Source organism: Haematobia irritans, chromosome 5, assembly GCF_050003625.1.
Source record: "Haematobia irritans isolate KBUSLIRL chromosome 5, ASM5000362v1, whole genome shotgun sequence".
NCBI classification, from domain to species: Eukaryota; Metazoa; Arthropoda; class Insecta; order Diptera; family Muscidae; genus Haematobia; species Haematobia irritans.
Genome location: NC_134401.1, coordinates 113,312,855 through 113,336,091, shown reverse-complemented (window position 1 = coordinate 113,336,091; position 23,237 = coordinate 113,312,855). Strand labels below are relative to the sequence as shown.

The 23,237-nt window shown below is 29.2% G+C and overlaps 2 protein-coding genes across 13 annotated transcripts in view; both read right to left on the bottom strand.

Moving 5' to 3' along the window:
- LOC142238643 (glycogen debranching enzyme) overlaps window positions 1-11,544 on the bottom strand; it is a 36,022-nt gene extending 24,478 nt beyond the window's left edge. The window contains exon 1 of one of the 2 annotated variants that reach the window (XM_075310339.1): window positions 11,486-11,544. The gene's annotated coding sequence lies outside the window, so the exon portion shown is untranslated. Of the gene's footprint in view, window positions 1-11,286; window positions 11,447-11,485 lie in introns of those variants that run through there. The other variant, XM_075310337.1, reaches the window with a different exon arrangement.
- A 4,075-nt stretch (window positions 11,545-15,619) lies between these two features.
- Arms (Ankyrin repeat-rich membrane spanning) overlaps window positions 15,620-23,237 on the bottom strand; it is a 127,347-nt gene continuing 119,729 nt past the window's right edge. For 9 of the 11 annotated variants that reach the window (XM_075312634.1, XM_075312644.1, XM_075312636.1 and 6 more), the window contains 2 exons: window positions 16,060-16,344; window positions 15,620-15,982 (listed from right to left, as the gene is read on the bottom strand). In XM_075312634.1, the coding sequence (XP_075168749.1) occupies window positions 15,783-15,982; window positions 16,060-16,344 (485 nt within the window). In that variant the 3' untranslated portion in view covers window positions 15,620-15,782. The remainder of the gene's footprint in view (window positions 15,983-16,059; window positions 16,345-23,237) is intronic. The other 2 variants (XM_075312635.1, XM_075312637.1) reach the window with 1 other exon arrangement.

The window sequence follows — 23,237 nt, the reverse complement described above, 5'->3', positions numbered from 1 at the left end:
ATATGGGGGCTATACGTAAAAGTGGACCGATATGGCCCATTTGCAATACCATCCGACCTACATCAATAACAACTACTTGTGCCAAGTTTCAAGTCGATAGCTTGTTTCGTTCGGAAGTTAGCGTGATTTCAACAGACGGACGGACGGACGGACGGACATGCTCAGATCGACTCAGAATTTCACCACGACCCAGAATATATATACTTTATGGGGTCTTAGAGAAATATTTCGATGTGTTACAAACGGAATGACAAAGTTAATATACCCCCCATCCTATGGTGGAGGGTATAAAAATGTTGATTGTTTTTGATTGAATATTTTTTTTAAAATTCCATTAAAATTTTAAATTGGAAAAATTGTGGTGATATTTTTTTTGTATAGTTGTTGAATCAATTTAATTTTTATTTGAATATTTTTTAAAATTCAACTAAAATTTTAATTGAAAAATTTTGGTGATATTGTTTTCTGTGTAGTTGGGATTTTCGATGGGGTGTGGTCCACTAACACAATGCAGCATAAAAGTCTATGAACAACAAACACTGGGTAAGAAGAAGTTGCGGTGAGAAAGTGATTTTATGCCATACTGCCAGCATTACCGAACATTGGGCATAATGAATTACCGTTTCACAGTGGCTCCAAATCGCTTTTCTGGAAATAATTCTGCAACTTTTGAATGGATGAAGATGTTATCATAATTGTTTTCTTTCTGTGAAATCTGAGGTATTTTCTTTTAAGCTTGGTCACCTCGGGTGTATGAAATTTTGTTTTAGTTCCGAAATATGCAATTTTGAACCGATTTCCATAATTTATTTTGCTGGATAGAACTTGTAAACCCCTATATTCGTGTGTACGAATATCTTTAATAGGTCGCGACATATGGACTTTAACCCAATGACAAGGGACCTCCACTTTATAGCCGAGTCCGCCCGGTGGTTCACATTATTCTGAAACCACTTAGATAAGCTTTAGCATTCCGAAATGTCACCAGCATTACTGAGGGGGGATAAAACACCGCTGTTTTGTGTTCTGTCAAAACTGAGATTGAACCCATGACCCAAGCGAGGTAGGCATGCTAACCACGTTGGCTTGGTTTTCAATTTAATATCTCCAACACTAAAGTTTATTGCAGTTAGTTAATTAGAGTTTAGCTAAGTCGTGTCTCCTATTAGAAATAGAGGGGCATTTAGTATCTCGACGTGATAGGTTAGTAAATTCATAACGTGTACTAAGGTACGTTTTCGTATTCCTGGGACACTTAGTAGCCAATCTAAGATTTGAAAAACGTTCTTCTGTAAAAGAGTGTTGAAAGCTTTTCTTACAACTTCATTGAGCCGATTTGCAGGTTTTAACAATATTGAGGGATTTGAAGCAGTGTTGGTAAATTATACTTTTGTATTTTTTGCTACTTTTTGAATAAACAATGTGATAACCCTGCGACACATAAGGTACACACAAAAAAATTTTTTTTGGGATCAATCACGAAATTAATTGATCCAATTAATTTTTAATTGAAATGTCTTCAATCACAGAAATGATAGTATTAATCACCGAAGTCAATTAAAACATTAATAATAACTATAAATGTTTGTGATTGATTTTTGTTTCAATTAAAACATTTGTTGAATCAATTAAATTTTTAATTTAATATTTTTAAAAATTCAAATAAAATTTTAATTGGAAAAAATTTGGTAAAAAATAAAATTGTATACCTTTCTCAACCTTTTCTACGTTTATAAATTCAAATTCTAGATGCACAAAAAAGATTTTTCTGATTCAATCAAGTAATTAATTGATCCAATTAATTTTTTAATTGAAATGTCTTCAATCACGAAAATGATAGTATCAATCACAGTTTTAATGGACATAAAAAATTAATTGATTTCATTAGCAAATTTCAATTAATTTTGTAATTGATTCAATTAAAAATTTAATTGATGTTGATTGCAAAACTTAATTAATTTTTTTTATTAAAAACGTAACTATTTTCAATTACTTTCTTAACTAATTAGCGTTTGTAGTTTGATTAAAAATTGATTGATTGGAAATAAATATTTAATTAAATCATAAATATTTAATTAATCCATGTCTTTTTATACCCTAAACCACATAGTGGTCAGGGTTATTATACCCTTTGATCTGCCAAAAAATGTGCCTACCAAAAATATTGATTTTAGACCCCATAAAATATATACCGATCGACTCAGAATCCTCCTGAGTCGATCTAGCGCTTGGTGTCCGTCCGTCCATGTATTTGTTGTTCGCATGATTCCGGTCGCAATTATTAACCGATTTTGATGAAATTTGGTATGTGGCGTTTTTTTTTTGGTACAGGGACGAACGCTATTGAATGTGAAAAAAATCGGATAACATTTAGGTATAGATCCCATATATATGTATCGCCCAACTTGGATAAATGGGGTCAGATTGCGTTAATTTACTAACCGATCGGCGTCAAATTTGCCACAAAGTAATCCAATTGACTACCCTTTAAGTGTGCCAAATTTAATCGAAATCGGTTCAGATTTAGCTATAGCTCCCGTATTGACCGATTTTCACAAAAATTTCCATAAAACCCTTATTTATCAACCGATCTTACTCAAATTTGGCTTACTCTAATCTTCTATAGTACTGACTACATGCGCCAAATATCATTCAAATCGGTTAAGATTTGGGTATAGCTCACATACATTGTTACCGTTGGAAATTTTGAAAAAGTCGCAAAAAAGGTCGCATATTCAAAATAAGGTCGCACAAAAAAGTCGCATAATTATAAAAAAGTCGCTTACATTTGTGGAGTTTTTTTTATTACATAAACACCGCGTAGGTTAGGTGTCCATTGTGATGCCATACGTAATTAACTTCGCTTTTATTTAAATCCAGCTTCCAAAAAAGTTGTTTGGATCCCCAAATTGTGATCCGGAAGTAGTGCAAACATGGATATTTTTGCCATTAAAAATTAAAAATTCTCGTAATTTGGAAAACCTTCTCAAAAGAACTTCCATGGATGTGAAAAAATCAAACGGCATAGGTTCAAATCCCAGCGGGGATGAAATTCAAGTTTTTTTTTTTTTATTTTTTTACTTTTTTATTGATTTTCTATTTTTTGTAAAATTTAAGTGTCCAAAACTTAAATTGTCAATTAAAATGTACGACTGCATTGGAAGAAAAATCGATAGGGTATTCTGGGATGTGCTTTAAAAGAAAAGTTTGTGAGCTTGTCCAAAAGGACTGCTTCGGAAGTGGAAACAAATTGATGGGATATTCCGGGATGCGCTTTGTAGAACAACTTCCAATTTTTTTTTGCTGGTTGACTGCTGTCCAATTCTATGTTTAGCTCAATGACAAGGGAACTCCTTTTTATAGCGGAGTTGAAAGGGCATTCACATTGCGGTGAGAAGCTTTGAAACACTCAGCTTCCACCGCTGAAAAACTTTTTGCTGTTTGGTCGAAACTGGGGTTGAACTTTTGACCCCTTGTCATGGCACCACGGTGGCTCCCGCGTAGGGCGCACCGTGATTACCCATTTATAAAAATTACTTTACATTTAAGCATTCCCCTTTATGCGTGCGACTAAAGTCGCACATTTCGCATATTTTAAAAAAGTCGCACAAAATGTCGCATGGCGCCAAAAAAGTTGCAAAATGCGACTAAAGGCGCACAACGGTTAGGATAGGTTAGGTTAGGTGGCAGGCCGATGTATCAGGCTCACTTAACAGATTGACCGATAAGTCCTCGGTCTAACAAAGAAAAACACATTTTTTTTGTCAAAATTCGTTTTTATTATTCAACATAGTTCCCTTCAAGAGTGATACAACGATTGTAACGACCTTCCAATTTTTTTATATCATTTTGGTAGTACTCCTTCGGTTTTGCCTCAAAATAGGCCTCAGTTTCGGCGATCACCTCTTCATTGCAGCCATCTTTTTTCACTGCGAACATCCTTTGGAGGTCTGAGAACAAGAAAAGGTCGCTGGGGGCCAGATCTGGAGAATACGGTGGGTTGGGAAGCAATTCGAAGCCCAATTCATGAATTTTTGCCATCGTTCTCAACGACTTGTGACACGGTGCGTTGTCTTGGTGGAACAACACTTTTTTCTTCTTCATATGGGGCCGTTTTGCCGCGATTTCGACCTTCAAACGCTCCAATAACGCCATATAATAGTCACTGTTGATGGTTTTTTCCTTCTCAAGATAATCGATAAAAATTATTCCAAAAAACAGAGGCCATTACTTTGCCAACGGACTTTTAAGTCTTTCCACGCTTCGTTGACGGTTCACCGGTCGCTGTCCACTCAGCCGACTGTCGATTGAACTCAGGAGTGTAGTGATAGAGCCATGTTTCATCCATTGTCATATATTGATGGAAAAACTCGGGTGTATTACGAGTTAACAGCTGCAAACACCGGTCAAATGTGAGATCGCGCGGCACCCATTTTGCACAGAGCTTCCGCATATCCAAATATTGATGAATGATATGACCAACACGTTCCTTTGATATCGTTAAGGCCTCTGCTATCTCCATCAACTTCATTTTACGGAAATTAAAAACATTTTGTGGATTTTTTTGATGTTTTCGTCGGCAACCACCTCTTTCGGGCGTCCACTGGGTTCACCGTCCTCCGTGCTCATTTCACCACGCTTGAATTTTTCATACCAATCAATTATTGTTGATTTCCCTGGGGCAGAATCCGGAAACTCATTATCAAGCCAAGTTTTTGCTTCCACCGTATTTTTCCCCTTCAGAAAACAGTATTTTATCAAAACACGAAATTCCTTTTTTCCATTTTTTTCACAATAACAAAAGTTGCTTCACAAAAGACGCTCTATCTTACAAACTAATTGACATACAGACGTCAAATTTTGACACGAATCATTTGAAGGTTGGTACTATATAAAAATAATATGCATTTAATACTAGCGACGCCATCTATGTGTCAGACCGGGGACTTATCAGCCAACCTGTTATACCATTGATACCCCCCACAAACAATGTTTACTAATTCCGTAGGGGTGGTTTAGGGTATAATATAGTGGCCCCGCCCGACTTTCTACTTTACTCACTTGTTTTTAACTGACTTAGTCTTCCGAGTTTGATTAAAATTGTATCAATTGTATCAATTAATTTTTTAATTACAAATTAAAAAATGTTCAATCATTATTTGTTTATTTCTTGATTAAAAGGTTGATTGTATCAATTACTTTATTAATTAAAAAAAAAATAAACTTCAACCAACTGTTTAATTGGATCTTCATGTGTAGGGAAATCAATTCGTATTGGGATGATATTAATAAATGCAATAAGGATCCATAATAAAACTAGATCCGTCAAAATGTAAATATCTTAATTTATAATTCTTGTAGGCCAGTGTTAAAAAAGTTCAAAGTTCCAATGATCTTAAAACAATTTAATAAAAATAATCATCCTTGGAAACAGTATATTGTATACTTCAATTCGGTTCCATCATCAAAGTTTGTTTGTGTTATAAATCTTTCTGTAGACAGAATTACAAAAGAAATACTGATCACTTTTAGAACAACAATTTATTATTTATAATATTACCGCCAAATTGAAATTGCTTTTACTTTTTTATATAAAAAGAAAGCATTGTGTCCACGTTTTTCCATTAAAAATATAAATCTTGTATGAGCATATATAAGCATGTATGTATGTATTAGATTTGCAGCATTTAGATAAGTATTAGTTATATACATAGATGCAAAACAATTTGAACTACCGCATACCAGACAGTGTCAATGTACTCGATTTTTGTTTTTTTTTTGTTTTTGGGGGGTCTTCTCGATTTTTGTGTTTGGGATTCTCTTTATTTTCTTTAGATGCACGACATCGATTTGTATTGCTATTGACTATGTAGGAAATGTGCATCTGTTCGATTTGAATCTTACAGTATCAAACTGGTGAATTGTGGAAGATCTTTTTCTTAAAAGTGGAACTTGGAATATATATTAGTTAAAAAAAGAAAATAATTCTATTTAACATCACTAGAAGAGTAGTTTTTGTATATGCAGTATGATATATTACTACTAGATTAATAAATTGATCAACGGATGAATTCTCCACGAAGTAAATGACTTTTGCTGCTATAGGTTAGGTATAATTAACTAACTTAACTCTTCTAACTTCTCTCTTATCGCAGACCTTCTTTTCATAGCCGAGCCGGAACGGCTTTACACATTGGGGTGAAACCACAGACACAAGCTTTAAAACATTCAGAAATGCCAAATATCGCTGAAAATCTTTTTGATGTTTGGTCGATGTTGGGATTGAATTTATTACCCCTTGAATGCAAGGCGGGTATGATAACCTCTGCACTGCTGTGTCTCCCCACTTTAGGACAAAAAAATAATTTAGCACAGATGTGTCTTTAAGTCTAGATGCCCGGTGATGGTTCTACATAACTTCTGAGTAGGCTAGACCGCCGCAAATCTCTCAACTAGATAATATGGACTCATGGCCATAGGAAAAAATCAGGGAACTGTAAAGCGGTTATTTAGTTAGCCAGACTGCATTTGTTCGTCTGTAGCAAACGCAACGCCCTTATGATGACCAATATTCGTTGGGTGAAATATTAGATATGCTATTTTCCTAAAGACGTCAGTTATCCCTACTGATAGCTGTGATATCGGGTCGTTACCTAATATACATTTTTCTGAAAATTTTCTAAAAGTGACTTAATTCAATTTCCGAATACTGTTTTAAATTAAAATAAATTCGCAAGTTTAAGGAAATAAAACTTAATAGATTACTATGCTTTTACGCATGTATGGGTATGGGTGTGAATTCATTGAGGTCTCGTGTATACTCGTGCAAGTTGGAAGTAATCCAATTTGTGATTTTCTATTTGAAGGATGCACCTTGTCTACAATTTACTGAATAGTTCTATCACAAAGGTTTTCGGTTAACCAGAAAATCCAAATTATTAAATAAACCGGTTTTTGTTTTTTTTTTCATTTTGTCCAATTTTTTTTTTTAAATTTTTTAATCAATTAATTTAGAAATATTAAATAGTACGCAATTAATACATTGGATCTTTTCCATCCATAATTTGAGAAGACTTGATAAAAATGTAATCGTCTTCACATATATTTTTGCACTTTTAATTTAGTGTTTTGGTGAAAAACCTGAACATAGTACTCACCTTTAACATAATTGAAGCTGTAGGAATTAGTGAAATTTTTTGGAAAGTTGTACAAAAACTTAAAAACAATCTAAGCAGCAATTTATGAATAACAAGACAAATATTTAATTTTATTTTTTTTAATTGAGAATTTTTTGATATATAAGATTTTTTTGGTATTTTTTTTTCAATTTGTTGTTACGCCTTAAGACCGGTACTATGTTCATTCTTGCGAAAAACTTTTATTTCCTACATAGAAAGCGGTGTTTATTTAGGTAACAGGGAGCGCTATTTAAAATGAAGCGATATTGAATTAAGTTGGTGGTTGCTTCTTGCTATTACAAAATTAACATTTTATTTTTCCTTGGGCAATTGATCTGCTACTCCTTTGTATATTTTCGGAACAAAAAATATGATTCCTGTTTGCGTTATAAACCCTATTTGTGTGGGTTTTAATAAATAAATTATTTCTTAATTCTCATTGCAAATGGCGCCATGCTATAAACGTCAGCTTTTCAACTCCAAAAACAAAGTACCACAAATGGAAAAAATGTCGCTTGTTTTTCGCATTTTTTGGTTTTGTATGGAGTTTCAACGCGAAAACCGAACATAGTACCGGCCTATAAGGAAAGTACTATGTTCGCTTTTCGAGTTGAAATTTTCGCGGTTACTTTATTAAAACAGTCCAATATAAAGCGGATAAATTAATTCAATTGATGCATAGTTTCTTGTTACTTTAGATTTCGGTAAGACTTTACCGGAAAATGTTTGTTTTCACTTATAATTTTGGTTATTTCAGGAAAAGTAATCGCGAAAATAAAGTGATTTTAAACTCAAAACCCGAATGTAGAACCCACCTTTATGTGATAATTAACGAACACGTATTGTATTGTATCATTGGTTTCACTTTTTCAGTACGCATCCACACAAATTTCGACGAGAACATATGATGGAATAGCCTCCCTGTTCCAGTTTATAAATTCGCAAAACGCAATATTTTGTATTACCAAAAACTCATAAACTGATCGACAATTTTCTTTAAAACTTTGTCTTCGAGTTATAGCTCTTGGCTGTTTATACCCTAAACCACATAGTGGTCAGGGTATAATAAGTTTGATCGGCCAAAAAATGTGAAATATTGATTTTAGACCCCATAAAATATATACCGATCGACTCAGAATCACCTCCTGAGTCGATATAGCGCTTGGTGTCCGTCCGTCCGTCTGCCCATGTATTTGTTGTTCACAGGATTCCGGTCGCAATTATTAACCGATTTTGATGAAATTTGGTACAGGTAGTTTTTTTGGCACAAGGACGAACGCTATTGAATTTGGAAGAAATCGGATCAAATTTAGATATAGCTCCCATATATATGTATCGCCCGATTTCGACAAATGGGGTCACGTTGCGCGTTTTTTCAAACGGATCGTCACCAAATTTGGCAAAAGGTAATCTTTTCCGTCGCCCTTCAAGTCTGCAAAATTTCATCCAAATCGGTTCAGATTTAGATATAGCTCTCATATATATGTATCGCCCGATTTTCCCAAATTTGGCCACAAAACCTTTATTTATCAACCGATCTTACTCAAAGTTGGCTAGATATAATCTTCTATAGCACTAACTATATGTGCAAAAAATCATCGAAATCGGTTCACATTTAGCTATAGCTCCCATATATATGTACCGCCCGATTTTTCTAAATTTGGCCAAAAAACCCTTATTTATTAACCGATCTTACTAAAAGTTGGCTAGATCCAGTCCTCTATAGTACTAACTATATGTGCAAAATTTCATCGAAATCGGTTCAAATTTAGATATAGCTCCCATATATGTATCGCTCGATTTTGAAAAATTCGCCCTTATAACCTTATGTTTGACCATACAGGCCTCATTTCGTAACTGATCTTTCTCAAATCTTGCACAAGGTAACCTTTTGTGGTATTAATCAAACCAGCAAAATATTATGCAAATTGCTTCAGATTTAGATATAGCTTCCATATATATACATCGCTCGATTTTCCCAAATTTGGTCATAGTACTCTTATTTATTAACCAATGTTACTCATATTTCAAATTTTGATGTAGTAGCCGATCGTACTTATACGTACTTGTAGCTCTTACATAAGAATATTGCTCGAATTTTACAAATTTGTATTTATTACCCACACTAATTTAACGATTTTCTCTTTTTTAATAATGGGCTCAATATTAGTGGCATACTAACTCCGTAGGCGCAATATCAACACAGCCAGTGTTGCTAGAAGTAGGGGAAATTCCCTATATGTAGGGTTTTTCTAATATTTAGCGTCTTGTAGGTACGTAGGGCCACAATGTAGGACATTTTCACTCAACACAATTTGTAATAATTTTTACATTTTGGTGGCTCTAGAGGAGGAAATTAGAAGCCGGCAAGGCTTGATCTTTAACAATGTGTGGTAAACTTTATTCCTGTAGAAAATTTTGTCAACATTTTATTTCTATAGAACATTTTGTCAAAATTGTATTTCTATAGAAATTTTTTCAAAATATTATTTCTATAAAAAATTTTCTCAAAATTTTATTTCTTTGAATTTTTTTCTCAAAAGTTTATTTCTATAGAACTTATTGTCAAAATTTTATTTCTATAGAAACATTTCTCACAAAAATTTGTTTATAGAAACTTTTTCCAAAATTTTATTTTTATAGAGATTTAACAAAAAAAGATTACTAATTTGGGTAGAATTCTACCAACTGTGGCAACCGTGGTGGTAATACAAATTTATATTCTAAGTTATATACGTTGCACATTCATGTTTTAAGATAATAAAGTACTTAGAACCATTTTTGTTTTGTAAAATTTTTTAAATTTAACGAAAAATATAGTAGGGAAAATTGTTTGGGAATGTATGGGAAAGTGGGGGACTTTTTTGTCCTTGTAGGGTAAACCGAACATTTTCCCTGGCAACATTGACTATGAGCTATAGTCAGATTGACACAAAGCACCCATAGACATGTACCCCTTAATTTTCTTAAATATGCAACTGCGGTTTATCTCCCAGACCTATATGTTACCCCACAAATGCTTATGATTACTAATTCTGTAATGGTGGTTTAGGGTATGATATAGTCGACCCCGCCCGACTTTCTACTTTACTTACTTGTTTTATTTTATGAAAGTATAAAAGTTCGACTTTTTGGCTAGAAAACTTTTTACGTTTAGCGAATTCGTAAACCAGAGCACGGGAAGACATTTAGAACAAAATTATATGATTTCTGATATTTTTCTCGTTATTTTTTCCGATTGGGAATTTGGCCTTCTCGAATTTGATACTAAAATACGATGGTAAACAGGAACGCGATTTACCCTAACCTAAATAAATTCATTAAGATTGGCGTATACGTCTTATTCTACGTTGCCATTACATTTTCTACAACAATTTTAATACTAAGTGATTGAAGATGCAAATAAAACCAGAAAAGTCCCCAACCCATAATTTCATCCCCAGCCAAATCCATTGATCCCCCCAAAAAAAAAAAAATACCGACCACGGGAAAAATCCCCAGTTTGGTGAAAAATCACGTAATCAGACAACACTTATGAGTAGTAGATATTCCAGTATGGGGGGCGTGGCTCAGAGGATTTTCCTCTCGAAAATTTATACATTTCAGATTTTATCCAGTAGAAATACGTGAAAAGACCTATTAAACTCGCCACCTGCTTAGAAATGCATGGTAAATATCTGCAGTGATGAATATTGGTGCAACGGATGTAAGGTTGTTCATAATGTAACGCTCAAAACTCGTTATAAAATTTGGTAGATGCTATTGCAACATTTGAATGCAGATTTGAATAAAAAAAGGTAATAAAAAAATCCTCAACACTAACACGAGGCAAGCATGTATAGACATGATAATTTCGTTGTTACTACAAAAAATATAGAAAGTTGAAATGTATTTTATTTTTCTATTATGTTGGTTATATACACATATTTGCAAGTTTTGCTTGCAGTTACGAGAGGTTGTACACACATTTTTTCACTTTATTTTCGTTTCTTTTTCAATTGGCTTTTTTGTCTTATTTTACAGTTTCATTGCACATTTTTTTTCTATGAACTTTACACACATTAGATTTTTCTTATCACAAATCAATAAAAAAAATATTAAAATTTACCTAAAAAACAGATTTCTAATTTATGAAGATGTCAATTAAACTCACGCAGCGAACAAAAAATTAGTTTTCTTCGCAACTTTTCAAGGTGACCTTTCGAATCCGACTCGAGAAGAAGAAATAAAATGTATTCCCACTTAGCAGACGAATCGCTTTTATGCTTATTTGTTTTCTGACTACTGAAAATCCCAAAAACACTCACCCGCTCGGCTCGGCGTGCTCAACGAAACTATATTAACAGCTGTTTGTAATGCTTTGAAGTGGCCTTTGGTTTTTTGCCGCCGAACATTTGTGTACATTTTTTCCGCTATACATTCAATTTTGGCCTCCCTCCTCTCTCTTAATATGGTCATGATGGAATTGTATAGTACGATTGTGGAGTGTTGGTGGTTTGTTTTGTATCGGTTTCTGTTTTTATTTTCTCTTTCGTATCGCACGAATTCATTTTATGACGTCATACTATGGTGGTGTTTTTCATTGACACATTTGGGTATGTTTACAGATGATTGACCCACGTGAACATATGATGCGATAAAACCGGCCCCAACACATTTGTAAACAATGAAAAGAATTTACTGTTATGTTGCCACCTAGACGCAAAACAATCTTCATATTGCCACATTATTGAGATAAAGCTTTTTTTATTTTGAGAACAAAAGCTTTTAAATTAGTGATAGCAACTAAATTTATTGGGAATCTGATGTACACAGAATTATAGAAATTAGTGACCTAGAAAATGTAGTTGTATATATTCGTCATGGTTGCGTTTATACAGTGTCCCACATAAGTATTGGCACAGGATCCTAAACCACATAGTGGCCAGGGTAACTCCGAAAAATTGATTTTAAGCTCCATAAAATATATACTGATGGACTCAGAACCATCTCCTGAGTCGGTTTAGCCCTTGGTGTCCGTCCGCCTGGCCATGTATTTGTTGTTCGCAATATTCAGGCTACTATTATTAACCGATTTTGGTGAAATTTGGTACAGTGTTGATGGAAGAATGGGGGAATATAGGTATAAATGAAACAAAAAAATAGTCCACTTATTGTCTAGACTTGATGATGTTATTAAACAAAACGGAATGCCCAAAAAGTACTAAATCTACAAAAAAAAAAAAACAAAAAAAAAATTAGAACTACACACAATAAAATAATTTTTGGATTCAATCACGAAATTAATTCATCCAATTAATTTTTAACTGAAATGTCTTCAATCACCGAAATCAATTAAAAAATTATTTAATCCAATTAAAAAATTAAATGATACTATTAATTTTGTGATTAATTTTTGTTTTAATTAAAAAATTTGTTGAATTAATTAAATTTTTAATTGAATATTTTTGAAAATTCAATTAAAATTTTAATTGGAAATATTTTGTTGAAAAATTTTTCTGTGTACCTGTGCCAATACTTTTGTTCCTCAAAAAATGTGCCTTGTTTTAATTTTTTATAATTTAAATATTGAAAGAACAAAATTTTGTCTAAAATAAAAAGTGATCTATACTCTTAATACAGTTACAATTCAAATTTCAATATTTTTAATTTAAAATAGCTTCATATCACTTTTAAAATATGGTTTTTAAACAAAATTGTTTGGTGTGCCAATATTTATGTGGGTCACTGTACATTAAGAAAATGCAAACGATATTCTAGCCCGATTGCCACAGATGGTAGAATTCTACCAAACATGTTAGATTTTTTACTCTTTGGTAGAATTCTTGATGTTTACGTAGATTTTGCAAAATATTTCCAACTTCACAAATTTTCTATAGAAATAAAATTTTGACAAAATTTTCAATAGAAAAAAAAATTGACAATATTTTCTATAGAAATAAAATGTTGATAAATAGATATAACATTTTGACAAAATTTTCTATAGAAATACAATTTTGACAAAATGTTCTATAGAAATAAAATTTTGACAAAATGTTCTATTGAAATAAAATTTGGACAAAATTTTCTATAGAAATAAAATTTTGATAACATTTTCTACAGAAATAAATTTGTGACAAAATTTTCTATAGAAATAAAATTTTTAGAAAATTTTCTATAGAAATAAAATTTTGAGAAAATTTTCTATAGAAATAAAATTTTGAGAAAATTTTCTATAGAAATAAAATTTTGAGAAAATTTTCTATAGAAATAAAATTTTGAGAAAATTTTCTATAGAAATACAATTTTGACAACATTTTCTATAGAAATAAAATTTTGACAAAATTTTCTATAGAAATACAATTTTGACAAAATTTTCTATAGAAATACAATTTTGACAAAATTTTCTATAGAAATAAAATGTTGATAAAAAGAAATACAATTTTGACAAAATTTTCTATAGAAATAAAATTTTGACAAAATTTTCTATAGAAATACAATTTTGACAAAATGTTCTATAGAAATAAAATTTTGATGAATTTTGTCAAAATGTTCTATAGAAATAAATTTTTGACAAAATTATCTATAGAAATACAATTTTGACAAAAATACATATAGAAATAAAATTTTGACAAAAATTTTTTATAGAAATAAAATTTTGAAAAAATATTCTACAGGAATAAAATTTTGACAAAATATTTTATAGAAATAAAATTTTCTATAGAAATGAAATTTTGGTATATAGAAACAAAATTTTGACAAAATTTTCTATAGAAATAACATTTTGTTGTTTTTGATTTCATCTTAAAACCATGCATTCACTAAACTACAAGTGTAGCTTAACCAACAGAGGAAAAGAATGTTTGTCAAATTTATTTGGGGAAAATCCTATAGACTGCAAGATGGTTGGATGGACGCACGTTTCGGAATTACCACATTCCCCATCAGCATCCTGTACTTGCAGCAAAACTATCAACCAATTATCAGAGTAAATTCAGACAGTTCATTAAACCCAACAATGAACCACACTTGAACCTTCCAAAAAAAGGTTTTACATGATAGCCGGCTTATGCCGAAATAAATTCGTACATATCATATCTCTTTTCCTTTGCCACCGTCAAATCGTCGATTTGACAAAATTTCCTATGGAAATAAAATTTTAACAAAATATTCTATAGGAATAAAATTTTCACAAAATTTCGACAAAATTTTCTATACAAATAAAATTTTGACTTAATATTCTATAGAAATAAATCTTTGACCAAATTTTGCTATAGAAATAAAATTTTAAGAAAATTTTCTATAGAAATAAAATTTGGAGAAAATTTTCTATAGAAATAAAATTTTGACAAAATTTTCTATCTATCTAAATTTTTTTCTTTTCCTTTGCCACCGTCAAATCATCGATTTGACAAAATTTCCTATGGAAATAAAATTTTAACAAAATATTTTATAGGAATAAAATTTTCACAAATTTTTTTATAGAAAATAAAATTTCGACAAAATTTTCTATACAAATAAAATTTTGACTTAATATTCTATAGAAATAAATCTTTGACCAAATTTTGCTATAGAAATAAAATTTTGAGAAAATTTTCTATAGAAATAAAATTTGGAGAAAATTTTCTATAGAAATAAAATTTGGAGAAAATTTTCTATAGAAATAAAATTTTGACAAAATTTTCTATAGAAATAAAATTTTAACAAATTTTCTATAGAAATACAATTTTGACAAAATTTTCTATAGAAATAACATTTTGACAAAATTTTATATAGAAAAAAAAATTTTTTTGACAAAATTTTTTATAGAAAATAAAATTTCGACAAAATTTTCTATACAAATAAAATTTTGACTTAATATTCTATAGAAATAAATCTTTGACCAAATTTTGCTATAGAAATAAAATTTTGAGAAAATTTTCTATAGAAATAATTGGAGAAAATTTTCTATAGAAATAAAATTTGGAGAATATTTTCTATAGAAATAAAATTTGGAGAAAATTTTCTATAGAAATAAAATTTGGAAAAAATTTTCTATAGAAATAAAATTTGGACAAAATACGATTTTTTTCATATGGAAAATTCAAACAAATTCATTAAATTTTTTATGGAGTTGTTCATTACACCACACTATTTATTTACGAAAATTTAATACATAAAGAAACAATTTCTTTCGTTTACTTTGTATTTATATATTAGATAAATTTATTATTATTTAAACATTTCTATAATAATATAAAACTCTTAACATTAACAAAGGCAATTTCTAACTTGTTAAAATATTAGCTATTAAATTCAACTCAAAAAATTATTTATATATTGAAAATTGTACTCTATTTCTTTGTATTATTGGCTATATATTCCTGTTGTATTGTTTGTCGTTGATGACAATGATGATGCTGCTAAGGTTGATGATGTTTTGCAATTAAGATTTGTTTTTATTTTATAAATTAAATTACGTATTTGGATTCATTTGTAACACTGTCACTTATTTATTAAACTCAAATTAAATAAATTTATACTACTACATAGGGTTTAAAATAAAAAAAAATTGAATTTAGTATAAATTTAATAAATAGGAATAGTTCTATTACTTAGTATATGTATAGGGGACAACTTAAAAGGTCACTTATGGACGGTAAATACTAAGGGAGCGGATTCATCTTCCTGTAATTGCTCCAAGAGAGTACGATTCGTTGTTTGTCTTTGTATACTTGTGACATTTTGTGACTCAATGTCCTCATAATCAATGGAGGCCGAACGGACCAATTTGAAATGGGAATTGCCATCATTTTTAGTTATAACCAAAGAGGCTGGGCGAGGTCCTGGAAAATAAAAAAAGAAAAAATAAAACAAAATTTAATTTTTGTGTGTAAAAATACAAATTTAATTTTTTGATTACCTGGCGGTGGTTTGCCTTGTCTTTTTTTATTTATCCCGCTTGTTGAGTCATTGGATTTTTCCGATATATATTCTATATTGGATGCCGCACCACCATTACCACTGCTATTGGGTCCAGCCTTTATAGGGGTATTTTTGATGGAAACTCTTTTATCTGTCTTTACACTTCCCTGTTGTTTGAGTATAGAATCACGGCGAGGTTGTACTGGAGAAGTTGGTGTCAAGAGACTTCCATTGATTAGAGTTGATGATAGCACCGAATTGGTTCCCTGAATTTCTACGTCTGCTAGCAAAGAAAGGGTTGATACATTTTTACATAAATGGGAGAGAGAGAAAAAACAAAGGAGTAGAATAGAAATTTAAAATAAAAATAAAAAAAATAGATAAAAATAACTAAAAAAAATAGAAGGACAAATTTATGATTGGTTTTATGGGAGAGTTGTAAATGAAGGACAAAACAAAATTTTGGTGTTAAGTTTGGAATAATTAATATATACAAGAAAAATATAAAGAAAGAAAATTTATAAATCCTAAGTCCAATAGATGGAAGGTGACAAATCGAATTAAAAAAGTCGAAAATCTATTTTCATGACAAATATTGACTTTCCTATTGCAAAAATCAATTTTTCCAATATCTGAGAAATGTAAAATATTTGATTCTGATTTCTATCTTAACACAGATATGAGAGGCTTTTGCTTTTGTTGGTTTATATGGTGGCATCCTCAGCATCTTGTTTCACGTTTTTGGAAATGTTTACTACTGCGTATGTAAACTTTTCGACGTTTTTGGAAATGTTAACTATTGCGTATGTAAACTTTTCGACTTAAAGTTTTTCAAAATTTTAAAACACTTGCAAAGCTGACCAAAAAAAAAATGGCCAAAATATAAAATAGTCAGTTTTTTTTAATTTTGGAAGAAGTCGACTTTTTCGATTATTGTCAATAAGTCAACCTTTGACGTACCGGACTTTTGGATGATTTATGTGAACACACAATAATGTTATAATTTTTTTAACTAACATTAAATTGTTGTTAAAGAAACTTTTTAAGACAAAAAAATTTTTTTTTTATATAACAAATTGGGTTGCTAATGTGACAAAATATTACTAAAATCGTAATTGTATTTACAAATTGCATTGTTAGCTCAAATTTAAACATCATTTTAATTGTATTGACAAGAAAATTAATTGATATTTTTTTGTTTGAACTATAGATAAAGGGTGATACGGTCAAAATTTGGTCAATATAAACTTGACGTATTTCTTTCAATTTTGCATTTAAAAAACCTGAACACCCCACGAACACGAAACCTACGTCAAAGCCGACTACAAGCAGCTTCCGGGACAGGAGTTTTATACGGCAAAAGGAAGGGGAAAGGTAGCAGATATTTTCAAGCACATAAAACTGTCAAAGTTGGCAAGCCATCTGTACCTGTGGCTTGAAAAGCAGCATTTTCATAGCTTCCGGGACTGTCAACCAAGAAATTTACGTGAAAGAATGTTTGAATAAACGTCTGCTGCCTTTCCTGAAGAAACACGGTTGTTCCGTACTGTTTTGGCAGGATTTGGCATCTTGCCATTACGGTAAAAAGGCCATGGAGTGGTACGCCGCCAACAACGTGCAGGTGGTTCCCAAGGACAAGAACCCTCCCAACACGCCAGAGCTCCGCCGAATTGAGAAATACTGGGCTATTGTCAAGCGGAACCTAAAGAAGACCAAAAAAACTGCTAAGGACGAGCAACAGTTCAAGGCAAACTGGCTTTCTGCGGCGAAGAAGGTGGACAAGGTGGCTGTACAAAATCTGATGGCAGGTGTCAAGCGTGAGGCCCGGCAATTCGGATTTGGAAAAGCGAAAGCCTAACTGAATATTTTTCCTGAATTTTATACTAATTGAACTTGAAAAAGAAATTTAATTTGATTTTTTAAATAAACGATTTCACCGATTTACACGCGTTTTCCCTTGACCAAATTTTGACCGTATCACCCTTTATGCCGAATAAGGGAAAGGTATGCAGTGTTGACTTCGACGTCTTTTGTACAAAAATTTGATTTTAGTATCCATTATCGATAGAACCATCGGAGAAACATCTATAACAATTTAAATTAAAAAAAATACACCGAAAATTCCTGGTGCTAAGGTCATGAAACTAATTTTCCCAAGCATACTGGGATTGTATTAAATGAAGTAGGCTTATTTAATTTGGTAAAAGCCCAAATCCGCAGCAAAAGCAACAATAGGAAACAGCATATATCGATGCCCTCATTCCAGAGTACGATAAGTCGACTTAGCATTTTTTGATTGAGTTCGCTCTTTTTTATTCGGATTCATGTGAATTGCATCCTGTCAAAAGTTCGAATTTATTGGGCATTTCTATCAAAAGTTATGGTTAATATTGTAGTTAGCCTGTGACTAAAGTTTTAAAAAATGTCCAATCCAAAAAGGGCAAACAGCTTTGTTCGGTCTAAAGTGGTCTAAGTCATTTTAGCCATTTTTGATTTTAAGACCGAAAATAAGGGAATTTCTATCTTATACGGGTTTTAAGAAATTTCAAAAAACAAAACTTTGAAGTTATTTGCTGTAAAATTCACTTTTAGACTTAGTGTACTTTGGAATGTAGACATCGATATGTCGTAGATAAGAAACTATTTTGCGCAAATAAAATTATAGATGAAAAAATAAAACATAAAAAAAGAAAGCTTAAAATAAACCCACGATTTAACGGGGTCTAGTCAACAAATTAGAAAAATATCATATAACGCAATTGGACAAGCAGTAAAATTATGATATTAGTTATGTTTTCTATATCCAGTACAATTATCGCCAATATTGCCCAGTATCGATGAAATAAAAAATAAAGTGTTTAATTTTTGAGTGGGAATGTAAATTTTAATTTTTATTTATTTTAATTTTATATCAAATCACAATCAAAAAAAGTTTATTTGGATCCAAAGATTTTGACCTTTCCTTAAGGATTTTGGTATTGATTAAAAATTTTTTTTTGAAGAATTTTTTTTTCAAGATTTTTTTTTTTCAAGAAATTGTGTAAATTGCGCATACTAAAATGTAGTGTGCGTACTCTTTAATACCGTGTAAATATTTTTTTCTGTGTATTCATAGGCCCATTTATATACATTTTAATGGACTGCTCTGTAAATTGCATCACACTAAAAAAAAAGGTTTAGTTGGATGCAACCATTTTGACCTTCCCTTAAGGATTGCGGTATTGATTCCGAGCCTTATTCTTTAAAATAAGGAATTTTTTTTAGAGAGCTATCTAGCTTTAAATCTAGGCACCATAAAATCAAAATTAAGATACAGATCCCATTTGTCGAATTTTCATTCTGCCAGTAATGTCAGTTAAAAGTCCACATTATGACAGATACACAGAAAAAATATCACCAAATATTACCAATTAAAAATTTAATTGAAATTGAAAAATGTTTCTCTTAATAAATTAATTGATACAATTAACTTTTTAATCAAGATAGAAGCATAAAGTTAATTAAGTCAGTGATTGAAAGTTTTTAAATTTTTAGTTAAAAAATTAATTGATACAATTAACTTTTTAATAAAACTCGGAAGACTAAATCAGTTAAAAAAAGTGATTGATTTTGTTTTTTAAATTTTTAAACAAAAATTTATTTCAAACAATCAATTTTTTAATCAAACTAAAAACACAAAAGCCAGATAAGAAAGTAATTGAAAATAGTTACGTTTTTAATTCTAAAAATTAATTGAGTTTTGCAAGCAACATCAATTAATATTTTAATTGAATCAATCAAAAAATTTAGTTGAAATTTTCAAATTAAATCAATTAATATTTTAATCAATTGTTTTATGTCCAATTAAAATTGTGATTGATACTATCGTTTTCGTGATTAAAGACATTTCAATTAAAAAATTAATTGGATCAATTAATTTCGTGATTGAATCAGAAATTTTTGTGTGTCCTTTAAAGTAAAAATTTTTTTAATTTCAAAAGAACTTTAAGCCAAAGATACAAAATCCTCGATATAAGTATTAGACTATATTTTAATCTATTTTGTATTCAAAATATCATTTAATTTAAAGATTATTTCTTTAAATCAAAACTGTTTTTATTTACTATAAGGAAAATGTACCTTACTTAAAAGACACAATGGAATAATGAATGGACCCAAATTTCAAGTATTTGTGTCTTAAATTTAAAGAAAAAAATTTTAAAGCAAAGATAATGAATGTTCTTTTAATTAAAATCTCTTTATTTTAATGAAATTTGTCGTTAATGTTCAATCGCGAAATTAATTGATCCAATTTTTTTTTAATTGGAATGTCTTCAATAATAAAAATGGTAGTATCAATCAGTTCTAATTGGGCATGAAAAATACTTGAATAAAAAATTAATTGATATCATTAGCAAGTGTCAATAAATTTTTTAATTGATGTTGATTTCAAAACTCAATAAATTTTTTAATTTTATTTTTGTTTTAATTAATATTTAAAAACGTAACTATTTTCAATTACGTCCTTAACTGACTTCGTATTTTTAGTTTGCTTAAAAAACTGATTGTTCGAAATAAATGTTTAATTAAAAAATGTAAAACTTTCCATCGCTTTTTTAACTGATTTAGTCTTCCGAGTTTATTAAAAAGCTAATTGTATAATTTCTTAACTAAAAATATAAAAATGTTCAATCATTGACTTAATTTACTTAATGTTACTATCTTGATTAAAACGTTAATTGTATCAATTAATTTATTAATTGAAAAACTTTTCGAGTTCAATCAACTTTTTAATTGGAAACATGATGGTGATATTTTTTTTCTGTGTGAAGAGTGTAAAATCTGGCAAAGCATTTTTATAGAAAATTTTATTCCTATAAAAGATTTTGTCAAAATTTCATTTCTATACTAAATTTTAATTATGAGATGCAATTTTAGGACCATAAGTTGTTCGCGTATTTTGGGCCAGGGAATTTACACAACATTAAGGATAAACTTCTTTTTGTTTTTGCTGTCAAATCCGCAATTATGTACCGGTTGTCAAAATTAATTTCTATAGAAAATTTTGTCAATATTTTACTTCTATAGAAAATTTTATCAAAATTTTATTTCTATAGAAAATTTTGTCAAAGTTTTATTTCTATAAAAAATTTTGTCAAAATTATATTTCTATAGAAAATTGTGTCAAACTTTTATTTCTTTAGAAAATGTTGTCAAGATTTTATTTGTTATTGAAAATTTCTATAGAAAATTTTGTCAAAATTTTATTTCTATAGAAAATTTTGTCAAAATTTTATTTCTATAGAAAATGTTGTCAAAATTTTATTTCTATATACAATTTTGTCAAAAATTTATTTCTATAGAAAATTTTGTCAAAAATTTATTTCTATAGAAAATTTTGTCAACATTTTATTTCTACAGAAAATGTCAAAATTTTATTTCTATAGAAAATTTTGTCAAAATTTTATTTCTATAGGAAATTTTGTTAAAATTTTATTTCTATAGAAAATTTTGTCAAAATTTGATTTCTATATACAATTTTGTCAAAATTTTATTTCCATATAAAATTTTGGCAAAATGTTATTTCTATAGAAAATTTTGTCAAAATTTTATTTCTATAGAATATGTTGTCAAAATTTTATTTCTATAGAAAATTTTATTTCCATAAAAAATTTCGTCAAAATTTTATTGCTATAGAAAATTTTGTCAAAATTTTATTTCTATAGAATATTTTGTCAAAATTTTATTTCTATCGAAAATTTTGTCAAAATTTTATTTCTTTAGGAAATTTTGTCAAACTTTTATTTCTTTAGGAAATGTTGTCAACATTTTATTTACTATTGAAAATTTTGGCAAAATTTTATTTATTTAGAAAATGTTGTCAACATTTTATTTGCTATTGAAAATGTTGGCAAAATTTTATTTGATATTGAAAATGTTGGGAAAATTTTATTTCTTTAGAAAATTTTGTTAAAATTTTATTTTTGTAGAAAATTTAGTCAAAAATTTAGGTCTATAGAAAATGATGTCAAAATTTTAGGTCTATAGAAAATTTTGCCAAAATTTTATTTCTATAGAAAATTTTGTCAAAATTTTATTTCTATAGCAAATTTTGTCAAAATTTTATTTCCATAGAAAATTTTGTCAAAATTTTATTTCTATAGAAAATGATGTCAAAATTTTATTTCTATAGAAAATTTTGTCAAAATTTTATATCTATATACAATTTTGTCCAAATTTTATTTCCATATATAATTTTGGCAAAATTTTATTTCTATAGAAAATTTTGTCAAAATTTTACTTGCTATAGAAAATTTTGCCAAAATTGTATTTGCTATAGAAAATTTTGTTAAAATTATATTTCTATAGAAACTTTTGTCAAAATTTTACTTTTGTAGAAAAATTTGTCAAAATTTTAGGTCTATAGAAAATGTTGTCAAAATTTTACTTCTATAGAAAAATTTGCCAAAATTTTATTTCTATAGTAAATTTTGCCAAAATTTTATTTCTATAGTAAATTTTGTAAAAATTTTATTTCTATGGAAAATTTTGTCAAAATTTCATTTCTATAAAAAGTTTTGTCAAAATTTTATTTGCTTTAGAAATTTTTGTCAAAATTTTATTTCTATAGTAAATTTTGCCAAAATTTTATTCCTACAGAACATTGTCAAAATTTTATTTCTATAGAAAATTTTGTTAAAATTTTATTTCTATAGAAAATTTTGTCAAAATTTTAATTTTGTGTGTCAAAATTTTAGGTCTATAGAAAATGTTGTCAAAATTTTACTTCTATAAAAAATGTTGTCAAAATTTTATTTCTATAGAAAATTTTGTCAAAATTTTATTGCTTAGAAAATTTTTGTCAAAAATTTATTTCTATAGAAAATTTTGTCAAATTCCCAAAAATTGGAAATTAAATAAAAACAATTGTTGCTCAGCGTAATTTTTTCTTGTTTTGCTTTAAAGCAATTCATACATATCTAAAATAAAATTTAAATTTCCAATTTAAAATGAGATTATGTTATGATAATTAAAATGTGAATATTAAATTGTAATAATTTGAAAATGAAAAACAAACAAAAAAAAACAAATAATATTAATTATAAGCCGTGTACAAACTGGGAGGATCTAATTAGATATAATTATATCACAAAATCGGTCTCTTTAAATCTAAGAAGATATACATACATAGATATT